Source organism: Panthera tigris, chromosome B3 (assembly GCF_018350195.1).
Source record: "Panthera tigris isolate Pti1 chromosome B3, P.tigris_Pti1_mat1.1, whole genome shotgun sequence".
Classification (NCBI taxonomy): Eukaryota; Metazoa; Chordata; class Mammalia; order Carnivora; family Felidae; genus Panthera; species Panthera tigris.
Genome location: NC_056665.1, coordinates 36,769,608 through 36,786,466, shown reverse-complemented (window position 1 = coordinate 36,786,466; position 16,859 = coordinate 36,769,608). Strand labels below are relative to the sequence as shown.

At 54.2% G+C, this 16,859-nt stretch overlaps 1 protein-coding gene across 2 annotated transcripts in view; it reads left to right on the top strand.

Moving 5' to 3' along the window:
- CORO2B (coronin 2B) overlaps nt 1-16,859 on the top strand; it is a 133,593-nt gene that overhangs the window by 99,604 nt on the left and 17,130 nt on the right. For both annotated transcript variants that reach the window (XM_042988521.1, XM_042988520.1), the window contains exon 3: nt 10,616-10,732. In XM_042988521.1, the coding sequence (XP_042844455.1) occupies nt 10,616-10,732 (117 nt within the window). The remainder of the gene's footprint in view (nt 1-10,615; nt 10,733-16,859) is intronic.

Below are 16,859 nucleotides of genomic sequence, written 5' to 3'. Positions count from 1 at the left end.
ACCAGGCTCACAGAAGGAGGCCTGCTTGGGGCCAAGAAACGGGGAGCCCCTGCAGAGCCTGTGTGGTCGACCCCACGGAGCTCCCCACCTTCCGGGAGAGCGGGGCTCTGTGGCAGAGAGGAGAAGGCCAGACCCCCGTGCTCCTGCTGACAGCCTCGAGAGGGTGTGAGCACCCTCTTTTGGTTTTCTGCCTGAACGAGAAATGTGTTTTTCTACTCATTCAAAGCTACGTCTTTCCCCGCAATTTGCACAGATGCCGTCTTCTGTTTTGTACTTTTTTGTATTTTTCGTGTATTTTTGCCATTTCTGTTACATTTCCAGCGGTTCACGGGTTTCTGCCCACATCCTTCTTCCCTACAGTGGGACACTGGGGCGTGATGGGGGACTGGGATGCTGGAGACCTCTTTCCTCTGCGGCCTCTCCCCCACGCCCTCCCCCATCACACTTAAGGCCTGGGAGACCAGGAAGCTTGCTCCTTGGGCTGGGGGGCCCTCCCTGACCTCCCTCCGGCTCCTGGGCTCCCTGAGTATGACATAGCTCTTACTCTGCCGCGACTGCCTGGCCCCTCTGGGTCCCGCTGCAGCCCATTCTCCTGTGTTAAACCATCAATGGCTCCCCTTGCCATGGGGTAGAGTCCAGACTCTTTCGCAAGGCCAGCAGCTTCCTAAAACCATCTGGTGTGGGCCTTCCTCTGAGGCCTTGTCTCTCTCCGCTTACTTGGCTTTCCCAAATATACCCGGGCCTTTCAGGTGCTTGTCCTTCTGTGTCTTCAGCATTCCCCAGGCTGTCCCTGGCTGTGTGCTCTCAGTCCTTTGGATCTTCAGCACCTCCTCTGGGAAGGCCTTCCTGATTGCAGGGTCTCTAGTTCTGGTCTCTCCTCTGTGCTCCCATAGCTTCCCCTCCCCTCCCCCCACATTCCCCCCCCCCCGCCAAAGCACAGGGCACCAATTGTCTGGTTCTTTGTCCTGTCTCCCCCAGTAGGTTAATAACAGCCAAGGGCAGAAACCCACCCCCAGGACATCCCATCAGAGTTCTCAGGCACAGTAGGTTTGGAGTTTTCCTACCTTCTGTATGTGTTTTAGCACGGGGGGTTTTAAAAGGGGCCAGTAATCAGGAAACTGCAGAGACAAGCATTAGGCCCCTCCCCAGTACACACACACACACACACACACACACTCACTGGTCACTCAACATCTTCTATCCCAGACTCAGGGAGCCTCTTGTCTCTTCTCATGGAGTCTGTAAATGGATACCGCCTAGGATCGTGGACAAGAGAGGCCCCATCACCTGTCTTCCCGGAGCCGGGGAGAACTGTGTCTCCCAGAACTGAAATACCAGAAGCAACAGGATTCCTTACTGCCCTTCCCCACACAAACCCCCTGCCCCCCAGAGCCTTTCCCCCCTCCTCTGTGGGCACACACGCATACACATGTGCAAAGCGCCAAGGATCTTAACTGGGAAAGTCAGCCAACCCTTCTCATCTTGAGAAACACAAAGATAAAAGAAAAGAAGGAAAAAAATCAAAACAGGAAGTCATGAAGTTAGGAGGCTTCCTGAGGTCCTGCCATGAACTTGTCTGTGTCTGGATGAACTTTAGAGCGTTCACAACCCTTATCCCACACTCTGCCCTTTGACTCTGGGCCTACCCCTGACGCTCAGCCCCAGATGTGGTCTCTCAAGGTCATAAGAGCAGAATTATCCAGAATTATCTCCCAGCCTAGGGACAGGAGGGAGCATTTGTCTATTCCCTGGGTGATATTTCTAGGTGCTGAGGATGGGAAGGGGAGTCGGGGTGAGGGAACAGCATGAGCAAAGGCCCAGCGGTGGGAAATAAGGTGGCAGTCATTCACCCAGCTTGAATTCTTGCTATGAGCTGGGCACTGAATGAGGCCCCAGACATGCGTTTATCCAGGTCACTGACCTCGTGGTGCTCATAGCCTGGTGGCAAGGATGAACCAGGAACAAAGGCCATCTAGGCAGCGGGAGCATTGGAGGCGGGGATGTGGAGGTGTGTGTATCAGCACAGTGTGGCACCAGCAGCGGGGTGAGGGAATCTGTCAAAGCAGGACCAAGCTGGGACTGCAGCAATGGCTTTTATGTCTGAATGAGTTGGGCTTTTCGAGTCTAGGCAATAGGGAGCCATTGAAACTTATGGAGCGGGGGAGTCGTGGCAGCAGAGCCGGACTTTAGGCGAGATTTTGTAAGATGAATTGGCGAGAGAACTGAAGAAGGTAGACACTAGAGGCAAGCAAACAAATCGGGGTCCCACCTCAGGAATCTCACGGAACCGTCCTGGAAGCTCTAATGTGAATTAAAGCCCTCCGCCCAAAATAGATCTCCTAGCAGACTGCCTGAGAATCTGAAAAGCCGGAGAGTGCCCCTGTGGGCCAGACGGCTTTCTCTAAAAGGTTCCTGTCAGTGTGCACATAGGTGACCGGCAAGATAATGGGACTGACCCATTATCTCCCAGTGTCGTCCTTAGAAGGCTTTCCCTTATTGGATTAACTGGCCGAGGAGATCAGGGCCCTGAAGTATGGGACGTGAGACCAGTGCGTTCTGATTGGGATGGAGACAGGGAAGGAGGAGAGTCAGAGGCCTGGACAGAAACGGCCACGTGGGTTGTGTGTGCATGCGTGTGTAAACGTGTGTGTGCACGCAAGCGTGTTGGGGACTGTCACTAGCAAATTAGGGGAGCACCCACACTTTGGATGAAGGGCACACAGTGTTTGGAGCAAGAGACACCCCGCTTGCCCCCACCGGAAGGGCCATGGTGGCAGTCAGAGCTCTGAACCTGCACAGACTTGTCCTGGCTGTCACTTCCGGGTGCGGTGACCAGGGACAACTTTCCTTCTTTGTCCAGCCGCACGTCCCCGGGCAATATTCATTAAGTACCTGTATGTGTAACTGCTTTGTGAGGTGTGAAGGGCTGGGAGTTGGGAGCAAGGCTTCCTTCTGGCCCAGGGCCAGGACACAGGGGGCCTGACATTTGCCCAAGGCCTTGAGGAGAAGGACTACGCTTCCCATTTTCTGATGACCCTCTCTTATTTAATACCAACTTACATCTGGAGGAGAGAGAGCAGAGAAGACTGCAAGCAGCCGAACTGGGGGGTCTGGGAGGCATGGGACAGCACATGGCAGAGGGAGTGTGATGACTGACTGGGTGCCCTGCCCAAAGATGGCTCCCCCACCAAAGCCTGGGATTTCTCTGTTAGACCACCCATCCCCTGGCTCAGCATGCTCCATGCCCTGGGCCCCTCTTTATTTTTTTTTTTTTTAATGTTCATTTATTTTTGAGAGAGAGAGAGAAAGAGCACACAGGGGAGGGGCAGAGAGAGGGAGACAGCGGATCCCAAGAGGGCTCCACGCTGACAGAGAGCCCTATGTGGGGCTCGAACTCACGAACGGTGAGATCATGACCTGAGCCGAAGTCGGACGCTTAACCGACTGAGCCACCCAGGCGCCCCAGGGCCCTCCTTTAAATCACCCATCGCCTGATGTGACTGTTACCTTCCTATTTGCTTCATCTGTGCTTTCTGCAGATGAGCCTATAGTAAGTGTGCGGTGATGTTCTTTGATTCCGTGGTGTCCTTACCACAGCCCCTGCATCCCAAGGGTAACTTTGGGAAGCTCTCAGGTAACTCTGACAGCCCAGCGGCCTCTGACCCGGTCTCAGAATGCATGCCTGTTACCAGGTGTTCCCTGAAGCCCCAGCAGAATATGGAACCCCTACGGTCGTAGTTCCCAAACTTGTTGCCCATTGGAACGCTCGGGGATCTTTAAAAAATACTGATGTCTGGCTCCCCCCATCCCAGTCATTGTGATGAAATCCATAGGGGTGCAACCTGGACTTAGGATTTTTTTTTTAACTTCCCAGGAGATTCTAAAATATAACCATGTTTGAGCATCACTAGGGAGAGGGGAGAGACTTGAGTGAGGGAGGGGGGGTCTTCGAGAGCAAATTCAAGGGGATTCACAACAGAGTTGCCAGCCAGCCCCTCCTGAGAAGGTCACGAGACACTCTAAGGTCCTACTTCCGATCTGTGACCATTTTCTCCCTGATTAGCAAATGTCTCACCTACGGTCTGAAACAGGAGGCAGCAGAACGGAGGTGGCCTCAAGGCAGATAACGCTACGTGCACACTCTTATCCCCGTGCCTCCCAGCTCCTCACCTTCCAGCAAGTCAGTTCAAGAGCTCAGTTTTCTTATCCCTAAAGTGGATTGTTAGGGGAGGGTTAGAAGCATTTGATAAAACTCTGCAGGGTTGTTACGAGAATTAAATAAAACGGTGTACGTAAATTGCTCAGCACAAGGCTTAGGGCTTAGCAAGCCCTTGTCGAATGATCTGTTATTACCGTCCTTGTCATCATTAGTGTTGCCGTCCCACGTCTTTCTGACAGCAGACTGTGTGATTCTCTGTGTTCTGTCCGGGTACCGGAGGCAAGGTGCTCTGGTTACAGGCCAGCCTTGCTTCATACAGCAAAAAGTGCACCCACGAAGAATCATAATGAGCGATAGCCCAGGGGGGTAGGACTCTGGGAAGCCCAGAGAGGCCAGGGGCCACGTTCAGGGTCACTCAGCGGGTGAAGTGAGTGCCCGAACTGGGCCTGGAAACCCTCCCTCCTGCTCCAAGTCTGTCCTTGAAGTCGCGCTGAGCTGATTCCCCCAGGTAAGAAATGTTTTGCTTCTGTGTACAGAATTCAGCTTTGCAGCGATGGGAAATTCTAAGAGGCTAAAGCTGCAATGCAGGTTGTTTTGAAAGTATCTTGTGGTCCAGTCAGTTCACTGGGTTCAGATAAGAGCCTGGACGGAGGCCCAGAGCCCCTGCAGCTCCCCCTGGGCAGCCCTTCCAAGGGAGCGCCTGGCCCTCCACGGCCCGCATGCACGCTGTGCCCTCTGCAACCTGCTTTCAGTTAAATAGGCAGTTTTATTCCATTTCGGGGAGTTTGTTTCCCCCAAAAACATTTGTGGGGTAACAAAGGAGTAGAGAAGGCTGTGTGAGCAAACATTTATGTTCCACAAAAGCTCTGGAGCCGTGTAAATCTGGGAGACACGAGTCTGTGTCTCACTTCTGGAAGACCTGTGTGGTCACAACCAGAGGGAAATACTTTTCAGTCAAAGTTACGGAGCATGCCTGTGTGTGCTTTTAATAACGTCTATCTTTTTGATAAAAATTGTAAATGTCCTGGGGAAGAATTGGAAACCACGAATGTGCAACTAGCCAGACATTGCCACTATTAACATCTTGATGGATTTTCTTACAGACTCCGTGGGGTCTTTTGTTTGTTTGTCTTTAATTTTTTAAATTTATGTATTTATTTTGAGAGAGAGAAAGAGAGAGAGAGAGAGAGAGAGCACGTGCAGGGAAGGGGCAGAGAGAGAGGGAGAGAGAGAATCCCAAGCAGGCTCCCCACCATTAGCACAGAGCCTGCTGTGGGGCTCGAACCCACAAACTGAGATCATGACCTGAGCCGAAACCAACTGTTGGGAACTTAACTGACTGAGCCATCCAGGTGCCCCAGACTGGGTGTTTGTTTGTTTGTTTGTTTGTAGTTTTTTTAATGTTTATTTATTTTTGAGAGAGACAGAGATAGAATGCGAGTGGGTTAGGGGCAGAGAGAGAGGGAGACACAGAATCCGAAGCAGGCTCCAGGCTCCGAGATGCCAGCACAGAGCCCGATGCGGGGCTTGAACTCACGAGCTGTGAGATCATGACCTGAGCCAAAGTCAGACGCTCAACCGACTGAGCCACCCAGGCGCCCCACTATGTGGTTTTTAATAGATGGGGAGCACTGTATGGGTATAACTTGCTTCTGACTGTTTCACTAAACCATTAGTTCTTGAGAAATTCCCAAGTCATTAAATATTCTTTGAAAATACGATTTTCAGTGACCTCATAATATTCTGTAATGTTGGTGTCCTATAACTCCTTTGGGCAACGCCCCACCGTTGGGGCCTGATTATTCTGTTTGCTATGATGAATAACCATGCGGTGAACGTCTTGGCGTGCTTGGCTGCTGATTTTCCTGGGATGAGTTCCCCAAGTGGAGTTATTGGCCAAAGGCTATGAACCTTTCAAAAGTCTTTGCGAGACTAGGTCAAATGCACCTGCAGGAAGGTTGTCCTACTTCACACCCCCTTTCACCGCACAGAGAGGCCTGTGTGCCAGCCCCCACGAACTCTGTCTTTTGGTCGATGAGGTATATTTGAGCCACGACCCGCCGCCCCCCCCCCAGAACCTGGCTCCTCCTTGAAAAGAGGGTGTATGGCAGCTGCCACCCCACATTTGATGTTGAAGGTCTGTCTCCGTGCAGGGGCTGGATTTGTTCTTTGAGGCTTCCGGGATAAGGTCCGCACCAACGGCATGAAGATTTCCCTAGTGATTATAGGATTAGAGACTCCAAGGAACGGACTTCCCCTCCTCACCCCAGGGAGCAAGGTCTGTGCCTCAGTTCTGTTGAGGCTGAAGCGCTCTTTGAGGTTCAAAGACCAGACAGCAGGTTAGACCCCTACCACGGGGGCAGTTCTGTGAACTGACCATCTCCACAGTGATGCTGACATTATGAAACACTGAAAAGCCTTGACTCTGCTCCTTAGACGCTTTCTGAACCTCCGCTCCCTCAGCTGTAAAAGGTGTTATGTGAGGATAAAATTTGATCTCAGGAGGGGTCACTGTTAGCATCAGTGCGTCAGGATGAGAGTGAGCGTAGAAGGCAGTGTGGTGTGGCAGTTACGAACCAGACCTGCGTTGGGTCTCAAGTCGTCCCCCCCCCATACAGAAATGGGAACAGGGGGCCCCTTGGGGGCTCGATCGGTTAAGTGACTTCGGCTCAGGTCACGATTTCACAGTCTGTGACTTCACAGACATTGGAACAGAAAACAGCGGCGTTTGAGGGGGGGTCTGGGGTGGGGATTGTTCCCATGTAAGAAAAAAACCCAACAGAACCAGCTTCCTTTAGAACGCCTAGTGTGTGCATTTTATTTATTTGGGCTTTAATTTTTATGGCCATCGGAGCGATAATTGTCCAGAGTTCACAAAGCCCAGGGCTACTTTGAGGTCTAGGGTACAAGTGGCTTGTATCGGCTTGTGAGAGCCCGTTGCCTCGCCGATTGGTAAACATGGCCGTTGTTAAAAAACCAAGTTATGCAAACTTGCAGTTAAATAAATTATATCAGAAACAAAGGTACTGAATGTTAATAACTCATTACCCCCTGGTTACTTTACCACTCTCTGTGCTCTTGAGGAGACTTGTGTCTATTATACGTCCATGGTAGAAAGCTTACGTAATGGGTCTGTTGTGAGGCTCTCTACTTTTGGTGACATCACCCTGGTAGATTACAATTAGCGTAGTGGGAATATTTTTGCCACTGGGATTGGCAGATGCTCCAAACCAGGGCCTTTTTCCCTCGGAGAACCAGTTAAACAGTTACCAGCACACGACTGCCTGTAACCAATCCCTCTCCCCCTTTGCTACACACCCCGAGGGGACCTCTGTTCCTTGCTTTTAGCTGTTTCTTTTTGCACTTATCCCCATATTTCTTAATTATATGCTTTCACTGCCTTGTCTGGATTTTTTTAAATCTTAGACATTGTGTGTTGACTTCCTATTATGGAATTTGAGGATCTGGCTCTCTTCCAGCTCAGTCTCCCCTCTTACTACACACACACACACACACACACACGCACTTTTCCTATCTCTGTGCTCCCAGTATGTTATAGTGTAACTCTTGTTTAAATAAATATTCAGGATTTATATTATTACAACTATGTAAATGTTGTACATAAATCATTATCACTATGATTTACATTCGCTTTCTTATACAGCCTTCTTCCTGGGGTTAATAATTGTGTTTTTTAATTTACTTGATTTCTCCATAGAACAATGGTTTTCAGACATTTTTTCTTAGCAGTGGATCTCGTGTTGCAAACAAAATGTTATGTAGAACCCTACGATATAAACAGGAAAAGCAGGGTTGCCAGGTCGAAAGTGGGGGGATCTTCCCTTGAGGGCTGCTATTATGTACAGCCAACCAGGTCTCACACTGCACAACCCTAGGGGGTCACCGTTCACATAAGCAACAATGTGATTTAGTCCTGGCAGTCATAATTCCCCACCCCACTGGGGAATGTGTCCATTGTGTAAGGCGAGGTCCACCTGGGGTATACATTACATCAGGATCATTCTCAGCTTTAAAAAGACGAATTCCTTTCCCAGTGCAGGGCTCTGACCTCGCCCCATTCTCAGTGGACTCCAGTGATGCCGCTTAACCTGTCCGTCCGGTGCATCACCCGCACAGGCTGCTGGCCAGAAGCTGCTTTTAGCTGATGGCCACCTATCGACTGATTCGGTGCCCCTCAGATTTGCCTGGGCTGGGCTGGGCTGGGCTTGGCTGGGCTGGGTGCCAAAAGCTTAATGCAGAAGATTTGCTCGGGGACCGCTCAGATGCAGCCTTTGGGATCAAATGTAAGGGACGGCTCTGTCAGAGGGGGCTGTGAGCTGTGGGAGCAGACAGCACAGTGCCTGTCTGCCCTTAGAGATCAGACTGCACGAGGGGAGTTGGCCAAAATGAGCAGAGTGGGGTTCGAAAAGCTTAGCCTTGAGGGTTACCCCTCGGCAGGAACCCCTGATTGGCCTTCAGCCGGGTAAACTCGTGTGAGTTGCTTAAGCTCTCTGGGCCTGAAGGTCCTCATACCTGAATCACAGGGTGTGTGAGAGCCAAAAGATCATGTGTAACCCTGACCAAAGCCATGGTCACATGCGGCTCAGTCTCTGCTTAGAGTCTCGTTTTAAAGAAATAGTCCAACAGCCCAAAAGTCATTGAAATAGGCTTTCCAGCTCTAACTGCATCCCCCCAATAAAATGGCAAAGGGGACCATTTGTAGCTGGTGGTGGTACACCCCAGACCCTTTTCGTCCATTCTGTAATTTTCCCACAATGCACAATGTCAGTGGAGCTCTCCTGAGTACCCCTCGGGTGCTGTTTTCCTCTCTCTTTCTCCACCATTGCCACTTTCTCTTGGGTCTGTTTTTTCTCTACCCGTCTCACCGTTGCCGTGTCACAAAAAACCCAGCTGATCTGGAAATGAGCCGATGGAGATTCGGACAGGAAGTGGGTGGGGAGAGGTCATAGCAGGACACATGTTCTGAAATAACCCCACCGTACTGGTGAGGCAGAGGGCACGCGAGCAGAGGCTTTACAAAAATGGACTCTCTTCTTCGTTATTCAGTGGAGGAACCTAAAGCAGGGAGGTATGACCTGCCTAAGGTGCCTCTGAGGACCTAACCACTCTTAGCCAATGGGCGGTGACTGGGAAGATCCTTCCTATTTCCTCCGATGCCCCAAAAATCTAGCATTAAAAAGCCTGGGGATGGAAACACAGCTTCTGCCTGTCATTTTCCTTCCCTTCATTAAACGGACTTCCCTTCCCTTCCCTCCCCCCCACCCTCCATCTTTTGCGGAATCAATTCCCTTTGAAGGATGTCTTTCAGGTCATATACATAGCATATAGCGCGTGCCGGGCTTGTAAGGAGCTGGACAATCAGAGACAAGAGACAGGTGATGTCCTCAGTTGCTCACGGACAAATAGAAGCAGGCTGCAATGGTGCATGATGGTGCCTGTAATAGAAGGAAGCACAGAATGCAATGAGCACATAGAGGAGGAGCTCTTAACCCATTCAGGGATCAGGGCAGACTTCCTGGAGGAGGCGTCATTATCTAATCTGCATGAGAATACTACTACCATCATATATCGAGCATTCACTATGATGATAATCTACACACCAAGCACTTTGCTAGGCGTTACCTCATTCGGTCTTCACAAAAGGCTAAGAGGCAGGTGTTACTGCCCTCATTTCAGAAATGAGGAGACTGAAGCTCAGAGAACTTCACTGAGTCTCCCAAGGCCACGTACCTAAAAAGTAGCAGAGCTGCAATTCAAACACAGGCCTGTGTGACTCCATAGAGTATGCTTTGAACCACAGGGCACTGTGTACAGGTGTTTAAGATACGCACTGAACAAGCATCCACATCTGGGAGCGGCACTGGTCACATCGTAGGCAGAGTAACTTATACGATAGTGTTTAGGTGGACCCAGAGACTCAGGCCTCTTTGCGGACTCCTGGAGCAGCAGGAAGGAGCCTCCTGCTGACCCTGGCGCCTCCCTAGAGGGCGGGGGGGGGGGGGGGGGGGGGGGGGGGGAGTATGGGCACTGGGGGGAGTATGAGAGCACATGCCCCGTGGCTGGATGTGTGGACTGCCACGCCTGCTGCCCTCTAGGCTCTGGTTGTTCAGGTGAACAGGAGCATCTTAACTTGAAACTTTCACTTGGGGAAGGGGTACCTTTTTCCTAAGTTGCACAGGGGCATGGTATGGACCAAGGGTGTATCACTCTTCTGTGTCCCCTGCCCCATTACCATTCAGGGTTGGGGAGGACACAGCCACAGAACAATTTGGACCAACCTGGTGCAGAAATGCAGAGGTAAATAAGATAGTGGGTAGGTCCTCGAGGACCTTCCAGTCCAGTTTAGAAGCCCAGAATAAAGGCTCTCCTCTCAGGACCACCCTAGGCCCATCAAACTAATCCCCTGCTCTCTCTCTCTCTCTTCCTCCTCGGCAGACGGGCAGGATTGAACCCAACTACCCCAAGGTCTGTGGTCACCAAGGCAACGTGCTGGACATCAAGTGGAACCCATTCATTGACAACATCATTGCCTCATGCTCAGAGGACACGTCGGTGAGCAGGAAGGGGCCTCCCCCCTGCTTCCTCCTGGAGGCCTCCCTTCCTAAACTCCTCTCTTTCTCTGTCTTTGCCCTTCTGCCTTCTTTGTCACCCTTCCAGCCAGCCCTGGGGTGGGGAGGGAGCTAGGGAAAGGACGAAGAGAGTGAAGCCACGGACCGTTTGGCAGATCTTGTGCCTTGAGTGTGATTTCCTTTGGAGGTGTCGATTTTGTAGGTGAGAATTAAAACAAGGAGTTTAGGTACGTGATTCGGCACTCGTCAGTGGTCTCAAAAGGAGACCTTCCTCCCTGTGTGTGGTGTCCCTCCTGCCCACCCTGGGCTGGGAAGGACACAGCTGGAGCTGGTGGGGCGGGAGGGCTCAGTGGTCGGTGCGCCAGGCACTGGGCTGGGCGGGAGAGGGGGGCCAGTGGGGGAGCCGTCCAGCCTTCTCGTCCGGGTGCAGAGAGCCCACAGAGGGGTGCGGCGACCCCAGCCAGCTCCGTCCCTGCCTGCTGAGGTGTTGGCGACAGTCATCAGCCGTGGGGGGAGCAAACACGCTGAAAGTGGGGGCTGCCTCCTACAGAGCTCCCCCTCTCAGTCTGAGCTGGAGTGTGGTGAGTCCTCCTGTGTGACAGGGGCACTGCCGCCCCCAAAGTGAGGGCCGGGAAGGTCACACAACTAGGAAGCCGAGGAGCAGTCCTCTAAGAGCTGGCTGGACAGCCCATGCTCTCCCTGCTCAACCAAGTGACGTCATGACACGAGTCCACACCGTCCGATCTGGAAGCCTCTGCCCGCCCCCCACCCCGCCCCGGTGTCCCGTGTCTCACCAGGGCAGCCAGCTGGGAAAGAGAGGAGCAGTGACCAGCTTGACGCGGGGAGGGACAGACAGGCCAGGGCTCTCGGAGCCCTGGCTCCACCTCTGGTCCAAGCTTCTGCCTGACTCAGCGGGAGGGAGGAAGGGTCGCTCGCCCTGACGGCCCTGCCCGGTTCTAGCTCAGCACCTTCTTGCTCTGTGAGTCAGGTGCCTTTTGCTCCAAGAGCCTGGCCAATAAACCAGCTATCCGCGCCCCGTGTCAGGAAAAGCATCAGGCCCCGGCCCCGGCCCCGGCCCCGACCACACCAGCTGAGCGGCCCTCTTCAGGGTCGCATGCACTGACCGAAGGACCGCAGTGTGCCCGCCGTGCTCCCGGGTGCTGCCCTTCAAAGGGAGCTCGGCTGTGGAATCCCACGGGCCGGGATTGGATCTTGGCATCACCGCTTGCCAGCTGGGTGACCAAGGGCGTGTGACTTACCCTCTCTGAGCCTCAGCTTTGCTCCTCTGGGTAACAGCAAGAGTGATCCGTGCCTCTGGCAGCCGCTGTGAGGGGGAAAGGAGGTCTGTGCCCAGCATATGCCTGCTGGTCTCTGTCCCGCTCCGGAAACATCACCAGCAGAAGGGCGCCACTCGCTGAAGTGCAGGGCAGAATGAAGTCAGAGCGATAGGCGCACGGGGAGGCGGGATTCATTTTGCCGGAAGTGCAGGCAGGGGACAGGGAGTTAGGGAAAGCTAACTGCAGGCAGAGAAGGGGCTGAAGGAGGCCCGGGGAGAACACACAGGCCTGCGGGCAGGGGCGGGGGGGAGGGGAGGTGCGGGGGGTCATAGTCCCCGGGCCACTGTAACAAAACAGCAGACTGAGTGGCTTGTAAAGTGAGTCACTTGCTCACAGTTCTGGAGCTCAAGTCCGAGATCAGGTGCCAGCGTGGTCAGGGAAGGGCCCTCTTTTCCTTGCGGGCCCACGTGGCAGACGGGGCTGGGGTCCCTCTGGAGGCTCTGAAAAGGGCACTAATCCCACTCTTGAGGGCTCCACCCTCATGAGTTAGTCACATCCCAGAGGCCCTGAGTCCCCATACTGTCAGCTGAGGGGGTAGGATTTCAACGTGAGTAGGGGACGCTGTGCACCCCAGGGATCAGGGAAGGGGAGCTGGCGGGCCGGAGGGCTCACGGCTGGCTCTGTAGAGGAGGCCCCCCCTCCCGGAGCCAAACAAGCCCTGGAATGTGGCTTGGCCACCCCAACGCTGGAGTAGCCCCTCCCGCAGAAGGTCCCTGAGGCCCGAGGGGGAGCACCGAGTCCAAGGTCACGCAGGGAGGCAGGTACAGGCGGGGTCAGAGCCCAGGTCTCCCGACTCCCAGGCAGCACTCCTCAGCACCTCACCAACAGTCTTAGGTTTACAGATGAGGAAACTGAGGCTCAGCGCCGCGAAGGCTGGCAGTTCAAATCCGTCAAACACTCAGCATTGACATCTCGGTGTCTTGTCTGAGCAGGCCCCGTACCGGGAACCCACCGAGGGCACACGGAGGGCGGCATCCTCCGCAGGTCCTGGGATGTGCGGGGAAGGAGCCCGCAGCTCCCAAGGGCAAGTGAGGAGGCCAGTCAGACCTGCCTCCATCAAAGCACCTCGAGGGGCAAGACACCCTTCCTCAACCCACTCGGCCCAAATGATCAACTTCCTGCACACCAGACGTGACATCCAGAACGAGGGTTAGGAGGTCAGTCAGCAGACCTACTAAGTGCCAGGCGCTGTGCTACTCACGGGGGGCGGCTAGGGAGGGGACCCGCCGGCAAGGGCTAGAGAGGAGCTGTTTGAAGCAGATCCAGACCATGTCTCCAGGCGGTGCCTGCCCACCTCTTCTCACCCCTCCACTGCCCTCTGCTTGTCTCTCAGAGCGTCCAGAGGACACTGAAGGGAGCCAGCAAGCCCTCCCAGCTCCGTAGCTCCTTTCCCATATGCCCCATCCCCAAAAATCCTCCAGTGAAATCCATCCCCTACCCCCCAACCCTCCCCCAGGGAGAGAGGAGGGCCTCGGGAGTCTGACCCCGTCCCACCAGAGGTCCAGTGGAACATACCCAGGCCCTTTCCCGAGGGGCTCCCGTCCTGAGGGAGAGATAGGGGCCATAACTCTCCCTGGCATCTGGCAGAATCCAGTCCTTTCCGCCGCTGGGTGATGTCACCTATTGTTGAACGGCTGTGCTTTTTATAGCTTCTGCTGCAGCTCGGGAGGGTGGCTGGCAGGCGGCGGGGAAGGGCTCTATGGGTTTCCAGCCTCGTGCTCCTAGCCTTCCCAGAGGGCCAGCAGCTGCAGAGAGAGGGAGAGGTTTCTGACATCTCAAGGAGAGGGAAAGGGTGGTCCCGGGGAGGGGCGGGGTGGGGGAGAGGGAGGCAGGCCCCTCTCCCTGGCGGGCTGAGCTCAGCAGCTTTCCTCTGCCTTCTCTTCCTCTGCTCCTTTATCCAAAGGCTGCCCTCCCGCCCCACCCCCACCCTCAGAGAGGATGCCCCTCTCCCGAGGCACTGTGAGTGGGATGGGACAGGATGTCAGCCCTGCGGGGAAGCAGCCAGAAGCCACCCACCACCCTGCCCTTCCACACACACACACACACACACACACGCACACACACCACCCTCTAGAGAACCAACACTTCTTGGAGCTAGAAGGGAGCAACGTACCCCTTTCAGAGATGGAAGGACAGGCACCCTGAGAGAGGTCGATGGCCTGGCTGAGGCCTCACCGACAGACTTGCCAGTCAGGCTCAGGAGTCCATAGGCCCGGGTTCAAATCCTGGTTCTGCCCCTTCCCAGACCTGTGACTTTGGACCAGTTTCTTTTAACTCTCTGCACACAAGTTGCCCCCTGTAAAATGGAGATCATACTGGGCTCAGCATCAGAACGAAATACACCATGGTTCGTGTTTCTTGTCTACTGAGAACTCTCTCTAGAGCCCCTGGGGCAACCAGAGAGCTGGAGTCAGAGACCCAGTGCTCTTTCCATGTCATTCTTTGCTCGCTGGGCCCCCAAATAGGCCTTCTGTCACTGGTTCCCGGGTAAAGATGAAGCTGAATGGTGAACCTCAAAATCCAAGAGAGAAATCCCCCCACCCCTTCCAAACTAGAATTTCAGGGGTGATTTCGCATCTACCCAGCTCACCACCAGCTGGCGTAAGGGCTCTGCCAGGTCAGGGGATGACTCATGACTCATTGCTGAACCTGCTGATGATGTGATAGCAAAGCTTCTGGGCCTCTAGGATTCTTCCATTGCCTCATTCATTCAACAGGTATGTGCCAGGCACCGTTCCTTGCCCTGAAGGAAAGGATAGTGACAGGGGATCCTACCCCTGCATGGAGGAGTCGACCATCCAGTGGGATGGCCTGGCAGGTTGTCTGTGCCCTGGCACTGGGGAGCTGCTCTCTTTTTCGGAATCGATAGGCAGAAGGACAAACCGTGCCCTCTCTAAGGTGTCAGATTCAGTCCAGGCGAGAAGGAAGGAATGGGGGAAGCCGCTGAGGTCAGAGCGTGGATTTGAATAGAGCTTGTTAGACTGCAGAGCTCTCCCTTTGTTCACCCCCCTCCCCAGGCACAGGGACACTTGGTTTTGTAACTTTATTAACCATCCTTATCAGCCGTCTCCCATTAGCCTTGTCTGCCCTGCCTGCTGTCTCCCCCACAAAACTGTGAGCTGCTGAGGTGAAGGATACCCTCTCCTGCCCCGTATCTGGTGTGTGTGACATAGGGAGCCATGGAACATATTTGGTTGCATTGAATGTAGCTGAGTTAAACAGGGCTCTGAGCCAGGGACCTGAAAAGGGGCGCAGCTGGCTTGCTAGAGAGAGTGTTTTGCCACCTTTCTCCACCCCTTCCTTCCAGAAATCCGGTTTGTCTGCCCTTACCAGGTTTCCTGTTGAATGGAAGTAACTTTCCAGAGCAACCTCTGAGCCGATCCGCAGGGCTCCTCCCCCACTCATCGGCTCTTTGCTTCAAACAAACCCCTTGAAGACCAAGGGGTTGGAATTCCTATTCCAGTGGCTTAGGCCCACTGTGAACTCCAGCTCCTCCTCTGAGCTCCCATGGCACACGGTGCCAGCTATGTGCTATAGCAGGAGACCCAGCGTCTCGCCCCTTTGCCAGTGATACATTCGATGATGTCAAACGCAGGGGACTTCAGGAGATTAACTAGTATGGCCTCAGCGTGCAGATGAGAAAACTGGGGCCCAGGGAGGGAAGTGGCTGGTATCAGATGAGGGTGAGGCGAGGTGCCTCTCTCCCTCTCCGTAGGACATTTTCCATCGGGTCCCCCAAGCCCTGCCAGGGACCCTACACCTAACAGTCATTGGTGAAAACAGCTCTTTGGGCCTTCCCCTGCAGTCCTCGGCTCCATGGATGAGACTTGGATCCAGTTCAGAGGCACAGACACAACCTGCCGTCCCCATCCCCTTGGCTCAGCCCCTGGGTCCCTAGGCCGAGCTGTCATCCCAGCAAATCCGTTGCTGTGGCTAGAAAACCTCAGACTCCCAAGGACATGAAGCCCAGTGTAGTCTGACCCTACATGGGGCTTCATTATCTAGACAAGGAGCCTGAGCCTCAGAGAGGTCAGCTGGCTTTCCAAGGTCATCCAGCAGCAAGTGGGATTGGAACCTGGGCGGATCCCCGCTTCACAGCTTCCCTCGTGCCTCTACCTTAGCCTGGCGTGGGACACGCCTCAGCTGACGCTCAGGAATTGGACTGTTCTGGAAATGGGCTCTTCCTGAGACTTGGCCCAAGCGAAGCTGCTTCCTGAGGCCTCCGTGATTAGGTGTGACACACAGGGCTTCTGGCCTCCTCCGCTCCCTGCCGGCCTGCTCTACCCCGGCCAGGCTGCGGTTCCCCCAGCCACCGTGCCGGAACCCCCCATGCACGCTGGTCCTGTGTCTGTCTCCTCCCCCCTCCCCACATCCCCAGCCTCTCTTTTCAAACTTGGGCCAACATCCTGTCTTCTAGCCCTGCTCTGCCAAGACCCTCCCCACCCTTAGCCCCCCTTCAGCTCTGTTTCCATGGGTTCTCTGCCCTTAACTGCCCCACTGTGGGCTGCTCAGGAGCAGGGCACCGGGCGAGCTCAGCACAATCCCCTGGCTAGCAGGACTGTGGCTCATAGAGGTGCGCGTGTGGAATGAATGAGTCTGTAATCTCTGTTTCAGAGATCTCTCTCAAAGCCCAGAGGCCACTCTCCTGCCTCAGTCAACACTTAGGCACTGACTGCCTTGGTGTCCACGTGTATATACTCATCTGTTGTCCTCAGGACACGGTATAAGGTGCCCATAGACAGCATCCTCTGCCTCCAGACATGTCCACACTGG